The following is a 17,955-nucleotide window of genomic DNA, read 5'->3' on the forward strand; positions in this document are numbered from 1 at the left end:
GGGAGCCACTTCTATTGAGTTCATTTGATGTGGTCACATAAGTCACCAAAGAACTGCAGGCCAGGAGTGGCAGTTAGTTACTACTGGATCAGACCAGGCTCTGGCCATTCAGCTAGGGAAATATCTTGTACTCTGAATGCTGCAGGATCCATTTATAAACATTTAAAAATAAATGCAACAACATGGAGCTGTTAAACTGGAATATCATCTTTAGAATGATAGCATCTGACCATTAAATATCTACCAAAAAGTTTTTAAATAGCATAGTGACTCATCGAGAAGTTATTGAATCAGGTAAATCAATCTTTCTTTAGATTTTATTGATTGGTGTGGAAGAGTTCATGAAGTAAAATATGCCTCTTTAAGCAGTTTCATAGAGGGTTTCTTCACAGTTCTTTTACTAGCTTTGAGCTCAGAAATAGATACTTTGTGCATAAAGGAAGAGAAGCATGAATTTGTTCCTCTTGTTACAAATTTGCTTTAAAGGAATTATAGATATTTTAAACATAGATAACTTTTTTCTTCTGTTTCCTGCTGTGATATTGGTTAATTGATAAATTTTTGTTGGCCAAGTCTTAGCTTAGAGCTTTTGAAGGCTAGACCTCTTCCTTCCCTCCCTTCCCACACTTGCCACAGATGGAGGTTATACCTCTGGCACTCTAAGCACTATTGTTTAAGCTGACATCTCAGCACAGAGTGGATACAACATACACTACTGTAAGGTAGAATGATACAAAGATGGTAACAGGTATTCAAAAGGTTATTTATGAGGGGAAAACTCACCAATACATATGCCATCACTGGGAAAAGCTGAGGCAATCTCCACCAGGGAACAATCTCCAAGCAATGCTGCATAAGTGGTGGTCAGCCCTTAAATGATCTCTAGAGGATGACCCCTTCCGGGAGCACAGCTGGATTACCTTCACCTGTGCTCCCACAGCTGATCCAACACTTGCCTCAGCTGATTAATCAGAGGTTCAGGCTGTGATTACTAGTTTCCCATACAACTATGTAATATGAAACTACCAAGACTGCCTAGCCCAACCTAGCAGTAGCTTTCTTTGTCATCTCTCACTGTTTTCAATTAGTTTGGTGTATTTTGTCCTACTGCTAGTCACAAATGTAGAACAACTTGGTCAGCACCTTAAAGTCAATGCCATCATCACTCTGGAATTTCTTGCATATCCCAAGGAAAGGAAATGCATTAATTTTAGAGCTGATCCAAGCCCATGAGTGTGTTGGTGCATTGGGTAAATATATCTGACAGCACACTTTTATAACTAGTCTTGAAAAACTGAGCAGCTCAGCTCTAGGTGACAATCAAAAGGCACATCCTCTGTGCTTGCTTATGCAGAGATTTTGTGAAGGCTTTCTGATGAGGAATGATTACCAACTTCGTATTTGGTGGGCTCTTTTAATTTGTTAAAATAATAATAATAATAATAATAATAATAATAATAAACATAGAGATTAATTTCCCCTTTCTCCGGTCTTAATTTCTGAACATGCTGAAAAACTTCAACTCTAATCTAATAAAAGAGAATTTAACTTCAAGTTTCAGTATGTTTCATAAAGCACTTAGGAAGATGAAATGGTAAAGGGCATACTGTGAAGTTGCTCACTAGACAACAAGAGTCTACAGAAGAGACATTACAAATAGTCCAGTGATGGAAGATTTGATGGAAGAGAAAGTATCAACCCACTAATCTTAAATATGTAGGGCACTTGATTGCCTCCATTCTGGAGTTGATGTAACTTTAACCAATTCACTGCAAAAACAAAAACAAAAAAATTAAGAAAAAATTTGTCTAGTGAGTTATCTAAATGAATCTGCAAAGAAATGTGTAGTGTGCTGGTCTGGATATGTTGTGTTCTTTTGCTTCATTTTTGTCTGGATCATTGTTTGGTCATGGGTACTGTAACAGAAACTCATACCTCAATGTATGTATAACTTAAAGAATTAAATTAATTTAAATGGTTCTGCCAGGGATTCATATGTTTTCATATGTTTATGTATAGTCAGCTTTAGCTGTCTCCATCTGATTTGTTGGCATAGCTGTAATCCACTTCAGGACAGATGTCCAGCTTTTCCTTCAGAAACTTCCTCTTGCTATGCTGCAGTTCTTGTAAACACCCTCGTGGAAGTGGTTTTTTTTCCTCCTTCCTCATGCTGCAAGAAGTCCTAGAAGTACAAGTCACTTTATAAAATCAGTAACATTTGGTTTCAAGAGAGCCAAAAGTGCTGGACTGTTCCAAAATGTTGGATTTTTTATTAATATTAATGCAGTTGTTTCTTACCTTATAGAAACATCATGCATATTGTTCACATAAACAAAATGACTGGCAAAGCCATAGAGACAGTCTGAACATGTTAATTTATTTGAGTAAAACTGCCAGGTTACTTTCCATCCTTTCTATTCCATATATTTGAGAAAGAACATATGTCTGGTAACAGTGATGGTTCCAAACCAGCATAAGATTTTCTTCTTTATGAAGAAAGATACTTGAATGACTCTCTAGATGTGACTACCTTTAACTTGCAACATTTTGCTTTAAATATGTAATTTTAAAAAATGAATACTTAATTCAAAAATAAAAAATGATGTTGTCCTATAAACTCATTTTTATTAGTATTTTGTAGCATGTATGTATCTCCCTGGATGCAAGGTGCTTTCTTCTGCATTAGTTGATTTTGGCATCCCAGCTAGCTGGTTTAGGATCCTGCAATCTGTGATGGTGTGGTAAAATCATTCCTTTTGTAAATTTGTTGAGAGAAATCCTCAAGGGTCTAAAAATAGAAAGAAGATATTATTGGTGTGCTTTGCCAGCATAGAGAGGTGAGACTCTTAGAATGCCTAAAATAATGTGAAGTGGCCTATGAGACCAGTGGGGGAAGAAAAATGAAAAGAGGCATTTCATTGTCAGGGGAAAGGCCTGTGGATGCTCTATGGGAGACAGAGAAGGGTTGCTCTGCCTCCTGCCATTGCTGGAATGGAAACTGGGTAGTGGGATGCACTTGGAAATCTGGGAATACAGATATCTGCACCTTCCCAAAAAACCTCATCTTCAAGGAACTCTGCAAATAACAGTCTCCAGCCATTTGCTTTCATTTGCAGAGGTGGGGTATTAATGGAGGAGTCAGAAAAACAGGCTGCCCATCACTGCAGTTGGCCATCAAACTGAAAATATCTTGAGAGACAGTATTCAACCCTTCTCTTTCATATTCAGTAGGTGTTCCTGACGTATTGCCAAGCTGTCACTTTCATCTACAGTATAACAGAGCCCTCAGACTTTATTTTTTAAATAATTCTGGCTTAGAAAGAAGTTGATTATTTTAAAGAAGTGCTTTCACTAAAATGGGGCTGTGGAAACTGACACTGAGCTGTGTGTTTCTTCAGGCATTCTCTTGCTCTTAAAGTACACCCTGCCAAAGCAAATAATTGCATGGTATCACAGTTCTGTTACCATGTAGGAATATTTTCTGTTAGGATGTTTGCTAAGGTGAACTGTTTGTTAGCTCCTCCTCTCTTCTTTGTGGAAAAAAAACAGCACCATAGAAATCCAGTTGCAGTCAGGATGTGTCTCTGAAGCTGCTTGTCCCAAGATCAGACCTACTCTAGGCAGCAGTATCAACTATCTCTTGTCATGAGCTTGTTTTCACTGCAGTTTAGATGTGTGTTTTTCTTCCAGTACCTCTTCTCTAAGGGAATTAGTGGGACAGAAGGCACAGTATTGGGACACACCAAGCTTGTCTCAGGGGCATGTTGGACTATGTCCTTGAGAACATCCTAGGATGGAAGCTCTAGGAAACAGGGAATTCACAGAAAAACAAACAAACAAACAAACAAACATAATATGAACCATTCCTAGTTAGAGAGCTTTGTTTGTAGGTTTTGTTGTTGTTTTATGTTGGGATATAAACAGGTTCCTAATTATACTGTTTAGGATCTTCCATATGTGTATGTACTCACGTGGTCATGGGGTACCTCTCTGATGTGGCAGGATTTCTACAATGGGACTTTAGGTGCAGGATGGCTGTCCTGGTGCGGTGGGCCTAGCCTAGCTGGAAAACTCAGCTTCCAAATCTGGCTGGTGCAAATTGTCCTGACCCCTCTGTCTCCTGCTTACCCCTCCTCTGGCACTGGGTGACAGTGGTGATGGGGTGCCTTCTGTTGAAGGTAGCAGATAGAGAAACATAGGCTGTGACCTTGACACTGGGGACCCATCTGGATAGCCTGTAGATGCACTTAACATCTGGAGGCTGAGGTATTTTATATGCAGGGATACAAATAAACTGTGCAGCTCTAATGGAGCAGTGAAGGGTGTCTCAGTGCTCAGACCCTGAAGGGAGCAGTCTGCTCTTACTCAAAGCTCAGGAAACCCTCCAGCCACAGCACAGCAGGAAAGTGTTGTTCACAGACAACATGGCTTCTGGGACAAGTCCCCAAGGGAAGCTGTGGAAGAACCTCGTGTCTTTTCAATTTGCACAGGAATGCATTTTATTATTATTTTTTAATTGATCCTGTATCTGAAAGAATACTCATTAGGGGGAAAAAATTGAATTGCATCCTTGTCAATCCCTTTTGTTTTGAAAGTAACAGTAATTTCACTTAAAGGGATTATTTGGGCTAAGTTGTGTCTGTGTGTGTTCCCATATACTTATATACAGATATACACATCCAGAGCTGACACCCAGAAGATTAAAGTCCTGTTACTCTTTTAAAACATCTTGTGATATGTTACCATGATACCTTGTAGATTTATAACCATAGCAGTACTGACTTTGGGAATCTATAGCACAGTTATTCCTTCTTACCTTGCTATTGCATTTTGAATGCTAATAGTTCCAGAAGTTATTTGGAAAAAACAATTTGGTCTGATTTTGGTGACAAGAAGAGTTAATGAGATACTTTTTCCAGTTGCTTATTTCTTTGAAGTGCAACTAACAATTACCATCTGAAGCAAGAGCTTTTATTACAAAACTGTTTTTGTTTGTTTGTTTGTTTTCTTTTTTGTTTTCTTTTCTTTTTTTCTTTTTTTCTTTTTTACCAGTACTAGAAACAAGAAGCAGCCAAATATCTTCCTTAGAAAAAGACTTGCTTAGTACAGTGGACGTGCAATCCTTATTCATCTAGTGTTACGAAGGAACTTTGTTGGATATGATGAAGGTGCAAGAGTGAGCCCAGGCTGCGTGTGATGAGCGCTGCAGGACTGCTCTGAAAACAGCTCCTAGCTGCTGTTTATATTTCAAACATTCTCCCACTGTGTGTTGTCACAACAGGCAAGCAATTATAGGCAGTAATGTCAGCGATTTGTGGATTAAGAACTCCTTAAGGATGCGCTGGCACTGAAGACAGTAGCCACTTTCAGCTTGCAACTGTTCAGCTGCTGCTGTGCCAGTGAAACTGTTACTTCCCAGAAGCTATTGTGTTCCCTGGGAAGGAGAAAGACAATTGTACTGTGACATTCTCACACCACTCCATGGCCTGAGGGATTCTGCTGCAGCCCTCAGCCACAGGCAACTTAACGATACAGATTCATTTGTGCACACACAAATGATGAATGTCAGCTATTGTGCTAGAGCAATGCTGTGCTGGACTCCTAGGACCAAAATCAGAAAACTATGTTTTTAAGGCTCCAGGACTCTAAATACACCTGTCTGTAAATTCTGCTGAGCACAAAGCTTCAGCGCAGTCTGCTGGGGAGGGTTCTGCGTTGTCCCTGTAGCTCCCCTCACCAGGGACAGAGGTGGCTTTGGGACATGGCCCAGGTACAAGTGAGTGCATGTCTGCCATGCAGGGAAAATGTGATTGCTTTGAGGATCAGCAAGAAAGATTTAAGTGGTGTTTGCTCTTTTACTAAGAGAATGAATACCTGCACTTAAAAGTGCAGTCACTTACTGCCATATGCATTTTAACTTTCAAAAACAATTCAACTATGCTTTCTTTGTGCTGCTGTTTGCCTGTTTTAATTTCAATATGGCCTTATGACCTATCCAGAAAATTTAAGTGTATTTAGGAAAATGGCCTATAGGCAGAGTTGTTTTGTTTTGTTTTTTGTTGTTTTGTTTGTTTGTTTGTTTGTTTTTTGTTTCTTTTTTCCTTGCAAGAATTTTTTGAAAAGATTGGACTACATGGGCTATAAGCCCATATAAAGCTGGAAAACAAAAGGATAAAGCTGGAGTCCCTTGCCTGCAGCAAGAAGCATCTAGCTAGTTAGGGAGCACTATCAAGCTGATAATTGCTTCTAAACAGGAGATATCCCACATGCCTGCCTGTCACTGCCAACTACACCTCCAAAGTCCTCTGCAGGCTGGGTACAGGGGCACCTGGTGCAGGGCTCACAGATGGTTGCAAGCACATCTCTAGTTTTAACTTGGTACTGTTGGTGTTCCCGTACACCTCTGCTTATGCAGAGGCTTCTTGGTTTCAAACTCCCCCAAAACCAGTCAGAAAGCTGTGCGTGTGCGTGTTCCTGCTCGGACTGTCTCCTTCTGTTTTCACGCTCCAGCACTACCCTTCTCCGTGCAAAAAGCGTCCTGGCACGGCCGCTCCCGTCCCGCTGCTCCCCGGCCGGAGGAGTGCAGGCGTCCCCTCGGGCCGCGCTACTCCCGACGGCCCCGGGCGGCCCCGACAGGAGGCGATGCCGCCAGCCCCACTGCCATCACGTGGCCGCCGCGTTTTCTCCCGCAACGGTATGAGGAAGTCGGAGCCGCCGTCCTCAGCCCGTCCGGGCGCAGCCTCCGCCGCCGCCTTCCCGCGGCGCGCTATGTGAGTACGGCGGAACAGGGCGCTGGGAGCCGAGCGGGTGGCGTCGGGGCCACCGACCCGCGGGGCCGCCCGGGGGGAGCTGGGGAGAGGATCGGGGCTGTGGTTGAGCGCGGGTGCGGCTCCGCTTCCCCGCAGGGTGGCTGAGCGCCGCGGTCGCCTCCCGGCGTGAAGCCCCTTCGGCGCGATGGAGGAACCCGCGGCGGCGGAGGAGTGGCAGGGGGCGACCCAGAAGAGGAAGGCCTGGGCCAAGAGCCGGGACTCCTGGCAGGCATCGGAAGCGGAGGATCTCTCGGCAGCGGCCGCGCAGCTGGCCCGCGGCGAGGAAGAGGAGGAGGAAGACGACGACGAGGAGGAAGAGGAGGAGGAGGACCGGGAGAGGGACCACCTCGCGGGCGGCAAGCTGCCGCTGGCCGCAGAAGCAGGTCAGGGCGGGGGGCGGCGGGGCAGGGGACCCGGCGGGGCCGCCCCGACGGACGGGCGGTGACTGATCGTCGTCTGTCTGCTGCTCTGTTCCCAGGCCACAGCGTGCCCAACGAGAAGATCGCGATATGGCTGAAGGACTGCAGGTTGGTCCCGTCCCCGCTCTCCGGAGCGGCACGGTGCGGGCTGCGGGGAGAGGTGCTGAACGCAAGCACGGCGCGGGCTGCGGGGAGGGGTGCTGAACGCACGCACGGTGGGGGAGCGGAGCTTTGGGCACCGTTGCTCCCATCGGTGTGTCGCGTAGCGAGGCTGAACGCGTCCTGGCTGGGAGGAATGCATCTCGGGCTTAGGAAGATAGATTTTTTTTGGAAGCTGCTCTGCCCCTCGGAAGAGGGGCTTCCTTAACTTGAGACAGGGCGTGTGAAGTCTGTGACTGGTGCTGCCACAAAATGAGCCGTGGGTGTTTGGAGCATGCTGTCTGCATTACTTTTTCTTCAGTCTCAATCATATAAAGACATAAATGCTTTTAAACCCAGTTGTAGTGACTTTTGTCCTGTGTGTTCCTCTGTTCTGTCCTACTAACCCGTAAGGGTATTCTTCCCTCTGCAGCAGGAAAGTAAATGTTTAGTTTTCCAATAGTTAACAAAGTTCAAGATTTCTCCTTTATTATTATTATTGTATATTTTCCTTTTTGAGTGGAGCTGCTTTAAGACAAAGATTTATTTCTAAGATTAGCTGTGCCTTTATGATCTTTTGATCCAGTAAGCGGCTGAGCTGAGCTTACTCCTGTGACTGCAGTCTGGACTGCTTTACAGCCACAGTGTCCACAGTATAGTTTTCTTCATAATCTCTGTGGGCTGTGCCTTGGGGAGAGGTGTTGGCAGCAAAAGGCATGTAATCATACTGCATCCCCAAAATGTGACAACAAGCCCTGACAGGCAGCTCTCCTAGAATGCCAAAATGGGAGATTTTCCTGATTTTTCCCTGCAAATAGACTTGATTGAATATATCCTTAAAAGCTTGGTGGAAGAAAGATGTTTTATATCTGGTGCTTTTTCTGAGTGGGGAGGGGAAAAATTGGAGTAGTGAAGGGCGAAGAGGTCCCTGAGGGAAAAGTGCTTCCTAATGCCGCCGTAGCGCTTCTCTCTCTGTATGCAGGATTTTATCTGGAACCTTCCCTGGCACTGGCAGCCCTCTATTCTTGTGCAGAATTTAAGGAATAGCATAGAAGTGCAAATTATCAGCACAAACACCTTACTTGATGGTTGCAAATCTTGAAGGATAATGCAGAACTCACTGTTTTATTTATGTCCTCCAGTAACTGTTTAAAGGGGCTACCGGCACTTCTGGAGAATGTGTTTGCATCTGTGGCAGCAGATCACAAAATGTGGGAATCTTGTTCTGCGCTCTATTTCTATGTTTTACATGTAAGGAAATGAAATACAACTTTATCCTTTTGCTTACATGGAGTTGCAAGCTTTAGTTAATGCCTGGTTGTGGAACGCTCTGTGGCCCTTTCACAAAAGTCTCCTAAAAGTATAGCTCTAATGTTGGAGAAACTAACAGTTACCCTCTGGCTGCACAGCGTATGGATACTGTCCATACCTGTGGGAAGTACCATCCCAGCTGCCTGAAGTTGTGTGCAGTTGTGTTTTAAAACTGTGGAATGGTTTAGTTTCTATGTATATAATGCACACGGGAGTGGCAGCAAGTTAAGTGCAGGGAAATGATTATTCAGCTTGCATTCTTGCAAAGTGACTGTATGTATATAAACCCCGAGCAGACTTTATCTTGATTACAATGTATATAGGAGTAAAGAGAAAGAGCAGCTTAAAAGGTGACAGAACAGTGCCACAAATACTATTGTTGTATAAAAAAGAATGCTTGAGAAGAGTAGATGTGAAAACTTGCATTTGTTGTCATCTCAGACAGTTATTGTTTAATAACATTGCTTCTTCTTTGGAGCTTTGCTACAAAGTGTCTTCTGTTGGTTGATCACACAATCACTTCCTTAGGAGTTTGCCCTTGTATAGAAATATAACCATCACTACAGGTGGCCACTGTGGCACTAAAATGAAGTATTTTCTCTGTTATGTATTTTCTAAAAAAGTCATTCTCATTTTATCTGACTTTGTATAAGCTTTTGTGAAACGTATATTTGCAAATGGGCACATATTAAATCTCGTTTTGTTTTTAATTGGCAGTGGCACAAAAAAATGTAATATCACCCCCCTACATAAATAGATCTGTTTATAAGATATGTCCCTTTGTTTGTTTCCAAAAGCATCACCAGTGTTATAATCGAGATGAAAAGAATGACTGGCTACCCCACGACATTCATGTTAGCAGATCGGGGCTTTTTTTGCTTGGCATATAGATCTATTTCACATCTGCTTTGGGGAGAAGGGTAGGGTTCCTAATAGCCCGTGCTACTTAACTTTGTTTGTTTCAAAACAAACTAACAAACATGGCACAACAACAACAAAACCAACAACGCGAGGAAGTGTTGCACTTCAATGAGAATTATGGAGCCTTCAGAAATGCAAGATGATCCCCAGAGCTTCTGTTTTGCTCACAATTTGGGAAAGGCGTTTCTTTTTTTTTTCTCCTTGGTGGTTTGACAAGGCATTTTTAAGCAGTAGGAAAGCTTGCAGAGATTTTTAGTTTTAACTACTGTAAGGTTAGAAGGGGAACAAAAGTGTTTGTATTGCACTGATACGAATGGAGAAACTTTACTCAGCGGTGTGGTGTGTGCTATTTTAATTCCATGTGCTTAAACTCCTCCTGTGGCTCAGGGGGTGTCAGAGGTATTTAGGAACTATGTCCTGGAGATGCGCAGGAAATGAGTTCTTGAAATGCCTCAGAAGTAAGTTTTTTTTGTTTTGATTTTTTTTTTTTCTTTTTTTGGCTTCACATTTAAAATAAACACAGCTCCTACCCAAGTCAGGCTGCTCAAAGCAGAGGGGTTTAAATGGAATTAATGCACCTCGTGGAGCCCTGGTCCTGCTGCTGTGGGGGGGTGAGCAGGCACACCTGCAGGGAGACACATGTCCTGCATGACATATCTCACCTGCAGCCTGGGATTCATCCCACTCCTGTGTGCACCAGTGCTGCAATAAGTCATTGTTCTAATGTGACAATAAACAGGTGACTCAGCCATGTGGGAATGCAGATGAAAAACTGCAGGACTCCTTGCCCAAATGTCCCCATGGCTCTGGCCGCCCCAGGGTCTATGGTGCTCCCAGCCCTCCTCATGTCCTCAGCGTGAAGGTGATGGGGTCACTGCAGGCCTCAAAACTGTCACCTTTGCCGGGTGCCCGGGGAGAGGCCCCAGGGACTGGCTTTCAGGCCTTGCACCAAGGGGCAGAGCTGCTCCTGCCATTGTCCTCTAGTATTTGGGTGTCAGTGCTCGTCTCTGTTTGAACTTGGGTTACACCTAGTTCTTAAATGCACTTTTCCCAAAGAAAAGTAATGCAGAGAAGCTGTGTACGTATGCAGGAGCACAAGCAGAGAAGCAGAAAGACAGTCAATAGAGCTGTTTTTCCTGTAGCTGCCAATGCACTGCAGTGCTAACTGGGCTTCATTTCTCAAAGAAAATGCCAGATTTGGTGGTTGCTTTCAACTGCTGTCTGCCAGCCAGCATGTGCAGCCCTGAGCTTGGCTGATGAAGTCACCACCACTGAGTTTCTATATGGAAAAGGTGGAGGTGCTGGAAGAGGAGGGGTAAGAAGGGGAAGGTGCCTGTCACAGCTTGCACGTGAGCAGCGTGCAGAGGTGCTGTCACAGAGCACTCACAGGGCTGGCTGGAGCCAGAAGGGCCCAGGTAACCTGCCCTAACTTCTTTGAAACCCTGACATGGAAGGTACACAAAAATTGAGTCCCTGTGAAGTTTGTCCTGTCACCTGCAGCACGCTGGTGTACCTGTGTGCTCCTGCTGCTGGAGCTGGCCTCTCACTGTTGCCTGGCTTTGCTTTACACATCAACGTTAGCTTGCTCTCTATCAGCAGGCAGCATGTGGAAACTCTAAGCTCTTTTCAGAGGGGGAAAAGCAATTGGAAAGTATAATATCTGTGAGAAAGCAGGCCCAAACTTTCATTGCTTAATTTGGCTGACACCAAAACAAATACTGTATCAGATCACTGTTTGCTTTAAGTTCCTTGGTCTGGTTTATGTGTTTGTCTAATTAAAAACCCAAATGAAATGTATGTAATATTAGCATATAAATTGTCTGCTTTTCTCTTCTTTATGGGTATTATATTTCTGAGTTTGCTTTGGGTTTTGAGCTTTATGGTGCTACTTAACAGTGACAGGTCTATCTGGTTAGACATGTCTCAGATACAAGGTGTAGAAATACCCAGAGAGTGTCAACAAATCTCATGTGAACATGGGAAGGGATTGGACCTGTCAGTTGTGTGATTTCTGCTGCTGATTCTGGACATGGTGAGATTTGGCAAATCTGCTGGAGGGAATACTTTCAAGGAATAGTGATGGCAGAGATCATCCAAATAAGAGCTGTAACGAGTCTATAAAATACCAGCACTTGGGACATGACAGCTAACATAGCTGTCAAGATTTTATCTTGTTTCTGATAAGCAAGTGCAGCTTTTCACCTCTCTCTTCAAAGCCCAAGGTAAATCAATAGTAAGAAGTTTTTAATGTCTAGAAAATGGGTAAGGCTTTTGTCACACAAATGAGGTTGAGTTTCTCCATTCAAAACCCCATACTCGTGGTTTTAGGGTGTTCTTGGAGGTCCATGATTTTCCTTGAGAGAGGGCTGGCCCTGAAGTTTTGCCACCAAGTTGTGTTGCAGCATTACAGTTATCAACAGATTTTGTTGTTTTTTTTTCCCTATTTGTTCAGAGGGCTGGGGATTGCTTGGGAAGTTATTGCCAGTCCTCATATGTTTGTGTTCTCTGGGGGTGGAGGGAGGGACAACTGCTGCTATCACAAGCTTGTTGCACACTGTAAGGAAGGACATGAAGCAGCAAGTTTTTAAGCTGGTATTAATCTCTTCTGTGGTTTCAGAACGCCTCTGGGAGCTTCCCTGGATGAGCAGAGCAACCCTCTTTTGAAGGGTAAGGAAAGGCTTTACCTACTGGGATCTTTCTCTTCTTCCTTTTTTTTTTTTTTTTTTTTTTTTTTTTTTCCCTAGGAATCATGCTCTTGTGTACGTTCATCTGAGACCTTGGCGATTTATCAGTGGTACAACAGCCTAGTCAGCACTGCTGGGCTATTCTCACTGGCAGGCGGCTGTGCCTAAGAAACTTTAAATATTTCAGGAGACTTTAAGTCTTAAAAAAAAAAAAAAAAAAAAAAAAAAGAATGGGGGAGTTTGTTAATTTTCTCTCCGAGCTGGCAAGTGTTTGATAGTCTCTGTGTCTAATAACTCAGGTTGCCACACCTGAAAATTTTACTATCTGAGCAGATCTGAATACTAAAGTTCAAAGTACAGTGAGAATTTGCAGTGACACAGTGTGGAGGAGTTACTGACTTTATCTGAAGTCTTTGCTTGAACTCTTAATTCGGGATAGCGAGAGAGAGAGAAGAGAATGCCTAAGCCGGACACAGAATCCCCCTGGTAAGATGTCTGGAAGCTAATCCATCAGCAGAAGGAGCAGATACGGTGGGTAGTACCTCCAGGTTTACGCTCTAGTTTGCTCGCAGTCTGACTTGGGAATGCTTCTGAACACAAAAATAAAGCAGTGCTGGAGTTGCTCTCTTTCAAAAAAGAAAATTAAGTTCATAAATGTGACTTCTCGTTGCTTAGTGCATTTTTAGTGTATGAGTAATGCAGGGATTGTAGATATGGTCTAGTTATATCCTGTTGTGTCAATTGAAGTGTCTTGCTAGTGTCTTTAGTTAAACTGTTGAAAAGAAAACACTGCATCATGGTAGTTGTTGAACGGCTAACTGTACATTTTCAGGCATGCTGGTGAGAAATGGAGGAAGTTTTGAAGATGACTTATCCCTGGGAGCCGAAGGTGGGTGTGGCAGGATTATGACTTTTTCTAGTGAAAAAAGTCATCTGATTTTTGTTTTGAAAGACAGCGTTTTCCTTCTGGTTAAAGGCAGTTGATAAAGCTAGCCAAAAAAAAACAAAAACAAAAACAAAAAAACCCAGCATGGAGCACATAGGAAAATGCGAGAAGCATTTTTTTTAATTAGGATATTGCCTTTGCTAAATGTGCTGGTCTAACCTGAAGGTCAGAATCAACTCTGCATACTCTTCTGCCCTCACATTCTAATGCCCACAGCTGCAGCACAGCCCCAAGCACTCACTGCTCCTATGCAAAAAGTGCTTTCCCCTACTTGTTTGTCTTGTCCATGGGTTACCCTTGGCAGTTGTGCATGCACAACTTCCACTGAAACCCTTGGGAGTGGCAAGTGTGGGGTTTTGAAAGAAGGAATGGAATTCTGTCAGCCAAGAGGCAAACCAATTAAGAGCTGAGTGCTTTTAAAAATGAAAATTACCAAAGTTGAGTAAGTCCTTTGAATCAGCGGTGTTATGTACCCTTCTGTCACTATCTGCTTCCTTTCCTTTTCTTTCTCTTCCCTTTTTTAAAGGGAAGAAGATGTGGCTGTTCGTGCTGGACATGTTTGGTTTTGCTTCTCTTGCTACCGTATTCTATTTGTCCTGAGGCAGAGGTGTCTGCAAACAAGCAGCTTTTAACAGGAGCATCCATAAGTAAAATGGCATAAAACAGTCTCTCAAACTGGTTTTCAGTCTGATCTGCAGCATAGGAGCTATAAAGCTCTCTCTTTTATCAGTTACAAATAAATTTTAAAATAGCCTTCAGTCTTCAGTAGTTTTTTAAACTATGGCTTTCTAAGTGTCAGAATTTGCATAGTTGAAAACCCTTTAGTCCGCAGCTGTATTGCCAGTGATTTTGGAGCAGTGTGATAGGGCCTGAAGAAAGAGGTATCTCTAATTTTTAATGACTCAAGACTTCCTAGAAAAACAATTGATTTGATAATGACCTTAATCTGATAATCATGGAGAAGCAGTACTTTATTCACTCACTGCAATAGAGTAAGTAGGATTTTTTCCCCCCTCAGTTTTTCCACTTATTAGCTTCCCTGCGGTATGAAGATTTTGTAAGAAAAATGTATTTTTAACAGTCATCCCAGTTCTGAGCATACAACTAAGAATGCGTTTTAGAAAATCATATCACTTTTTTGTTTCATCTCCCCCACTCCCATCATGCTCAGGGATTTCTGTACTTAGGAATCCTTTATCACGATTCTGGCAGTCATTTCCATCTGTTCAGATGACTAAGATTTCAGTGCTAGAGTTGCTGGTTCATTTCCATGTGTAAAGACACGAGTGCTTCTGCAGGGCTTTGCTTCCTGTCAGAGAACAACAGACAACAGTGCTGTATGCCTTGCTGTACAGACAGCCTCTTTGGCTGGTGTGAATGGCCTGCCCTTGTGCATCTCTGGCTGCCTGACTCCAGAGACAAACCAGAGCCCTGCGAGAATGGTACAGAGGGCACTAGACAGGATCCTGTAACCTCGGTGCCCTACTGGGCTGTTAGAGCCCAAGGTTTAGCAGCTGAAACTATTCAACAATTAATGCATGCCAATGGGCTTGCTTTTGTACTGAATGAAAATATATTTAAAAAAAAAAAAGGGGGGGGGATGTAGCTTCTGTGTTTCATATATATTTGAGTTCCTTTGTGATGTCTCTGGAGGTTATAAGGTCCCAGTTTTATTCTTTGTTTCTGAGTTGCCGGCAGGAGGCTGGTGACCATGTACATGGCCTCCATAGTTGACTTTCCTCGAGTCCACTTGACTCCTTGCATGGTGATGGGTGCCATCAGTTTCACGGGCTTGGTGCAGCTTTTGTTTGTGGACTGCATGGCTCAGAGAACTAGGGCCCAGCCCTCTGTATGGAGCTAGCTGTGCTAGTTTAGATGCTCACGCACGTGGTATCAGTTACCTGGCCATGGGCACCAGCTGCTCTTTCTAGCTGAGCGGTCTTTACACGACCACATCTTTACTTCTCCTTCCCACTGTGACAAACCCTTCAGCTGGTTATTATGTCTTCGATTACAAAGCAATAAATTGTCTGTTTATACAACAATTACTAACTTATTGCAAGCAAAATTTCAAGTTTATATGATTCATTACAGAAAGTAAACAGTCCACGCAAACTTGTATTTTAGACAAAGCCTGAGTAAACTGGGCTGCCTGAGTAAACTGAACTGTCTTCATATTAGTTGTAAACTAGGAACACTTAGCAATCCTATTTATATGGAAAGAGAGTATTCATAGAAGTGCTTGTTGGCTACTTTTTCATGTTGGTTGTGGGAAGTGTAGTTGTCAAGAGGTTTGTGCTTAACATAGTCTTGTTTCCTTACAGCTAATCATCTGCGGAGTGATACCCAAGTCGAAACGTGGTAAGCATCTTTTTTTTTTTTTTTTTTTTTTGAGGGAGAGGGTACAGTGAAAGTCACATACACTACTTCAGAGCTAGAGCTGTTCTGGACATTGTTATCTACAGAGAGAGGGAAAGAGAAGATCTGGATAGCATGGGAACAGCTAATATGAAATGCAGAAAAAAATGTGCATTTAAATTCTTCCAGCTGACCTGAGGTAGATTTTTGAGATGATGGGGAAAAGCAGAGAAAGAATGAACAGAGAATCAATGAGCAGAGAAAGAATGAAGTAAATACAGTATGATTTACCTTCTTTGGCTTGCTGGTCTCTGACCACTTCAGGAACAAGAAGGCAAGACTGGCTTTTCCTTTTGGGGCAGATGTCCTTTGGGAGCAGGGAAAAAAGACTCGAAGAGTAGAGGCTTCTGCTTCATAAGGACAGCTTCTGAATGAAATGTGCTGTAGTTAAAAGCTGCAAGTTGGCTGGAACACCATGGCCTGTATGAGCAGCACCCTTATTGCTCCTCCTGAGGAGGTGCAATCCTCTTAGGTGAATCCTCTGTCATCTTGGATTTCTTAGTGGTTGTTCCTGCTGTGTGGATTCTAGGATTTGCAGGATAAAATTCACATCTGGAAGATTGCTTACTCCCCAAATGTAAATAGGGTTTGGGGCATGAAGTTCCAGTGAGTGTGGAGGATCTAGCCAGCATTCTTTCCAAATGAAGGAAAGAAACGGGTCTGCAGTCCCTTTTGAAAATACCTTTTTCTGTTTACCCAACTTGCAGCTTCTTCTGCTTCCCCAGCCACCTGCTGGGTGCAGCAGGGGTGAGGCAGGGATGCACTGTGGCCAGGTAGTACTGATGGGGCCAGCAGTGGGCAGGCAGGAGAGGGCAGGGTGGCCTGCCTGACACCTGGCTTACTCCTGGTGCAGGGGTGAGGTGATGGAAGGGAGGGTTAGCTGAGGGCATCAGGGATTTGTTTTCTCAGCATGCATTCACCTTCAGATCCTTAGTCTGTGTGAGATATCTCAGGGTTCACTTTTGCTACTGTATTTCTATAAGTGACATGGCTAATATAAACCAGATAGTGCCAAATGGGGGAACAGAAAATCAGCAGCACTGGAGACACAGCACTACTGAGACAGAGAATCAGATCCCTGAACAGAACCTGTTTATTGCAGTGCTCTCTGCTTTGTTGACAGCAATGGTATGCTGGCGAAGGAGAAGAGACTTCAGTTTCACCAGAAGGGGAGAAGTATGAACTCTACAGGCTCTGGAAAAAGCAGTGCAACTGTTTCAAGGTAAAACAGTGCTGTGCTTTGAAGGTCGTGGCACAGTTCAGTGGAATTTGGCTCTGTTTTGCTGGCAAAACTTACTACTTCTGTTCTAAGTTAAATGGACTTGGCTTGATTTATATGAATTGTTGCATTTAATAGCTGAGAAGGGAATTTTCATTTGGTTGCTTGAAAAACTGCTATTTGTTTTCTGTTGTGGTTTGCAATAAACATGGATGAGCCTGAGCCTAGGCCTTAGAAATGTCTGAAATCTTAACAACATCTTAAGATTGGAGCTTTGCAGTGCAATATTTTTATTTATAAATAATGGAATTGGATCTGAGCTTTGTCTGGGCTTGTGTCTCTAGTGGTGTGAACCAAAACTTGGGATGCAGATATCTCTGGAATTATTTCCTTAAGTAGACTGAGCTGTAAGAGTCAAAAGTTCAATAGACAAAGCTAGTTAGTGGGCTGATCTGAAGTTGGACAGAAGGCACTGTGTCCTAAAAGTAAAAAAAAAAGACAGTAAACATCTTGTCATTTGTCTAGTGTTTCTGAGTTACTGGAGCTTTATGAGGAAGATCCTGAAGAAGTGCTCTATAACCTGGGATTTGGAAGAGATGAACCAGATATTGCTTCAAAAATTCCAGCAAGATTTTTTAACTCATCATCTTTTGCCAGAGGGATAGATATCAAAGTGTTTCTGAATGCCCAGATGCAACGCATGGAAGTGGAAAATCCAAATTTTGCTTTGACAAGTATGTATGTTTTTGAAGCAAAGTTTGTTTTTAACATTTTAAACTATGTAAACAATCTCAGATGGAGGTATCATATCTGGCAAAAACCCCGTACCGTTTAAAGGTCAAATTCCATTCAGAATCTGTAATGAGACTCATGTGTGGTTTTTAAATATGGAAGAGATGACTGCTGATGCTCACCTTGGGATGAGAGAAGATGATCTATAGTAGAGAGAAGAAAAAAAAAAAAGCATCCTGTAAGATGCATATTGCCTTCTGTTTTGTATCCTTGTTGCTTTCTTCTACGCTTGTCTTCTATTATAGCTTTGGAGTATGGAAATGAAACAAATAGCAATATCTGTCTTTTTCATGTGTTC

At 43.0% G+C, this 17,955-nt stretch overlaps 1 protein-coding gene across 1 annotated transcript in view; it reads left to right on the forward strand.

Moving 5' to 3' along the window:
- Window positions 1-6,653: 6,653 nt before the first annotated feature.
- The window catches only part of ITPRID2 (ITPR interacting domain containing 2), a 38,870-nt gene continuing 27,568 nt past the window's right edge, over window positions 6,654-17,955 (forward strand). Inside the window, exons 1-8 of the mRNA XM_072341584.1 lie at window positions 6,654-6,770; window positions 6,906-7,192; window positions 7,288-7,336; window positions 12,216-12,265; window positions 13,115-13,171; window positions 15,553-15,589; window positions 16,770-16,868; window positions 17,391-17,599. Coding sequence (XP_072197685.1) covers window positions 6,955-7,192; window positions 7,288-7,336; window positions 12,216-12,265; window positions 13,115-13,171; window positions 15,553-15,589; window positions 16,770-16,868; window positions 17,391-17,599 — 739 coding nt within the window. The 5' untranslated portion in view covers window positions 6,654-6,770; window positions 6,906-6,954. The remainder of the gene's footprint in view (window positions 6,771-6,905; window positions 7,193-7,287; window positions 7,337-12,215; window positions 12,266-13,114; window positions 13,172-15,552; window positions 15,590-16,769; window positions 16,869-17,390; window positions 17,600-17,955) is intronic.

Source organism: Excalfactoria chinensis, chromosome 7 (genome assembly GCF_039878825.1).
Source record: "Excalfactoria chinensis isolate bCotChi1 chromosome 7, bCotChi1.hap2, whole genome shotgun sequence".
Classification (NCBI taxonomy): Eukaryota; Metazoa; Chordata; class Aves; order Galliformes; family Phasianidae; genus Excalfactoria; species Excalfactoria chinensis.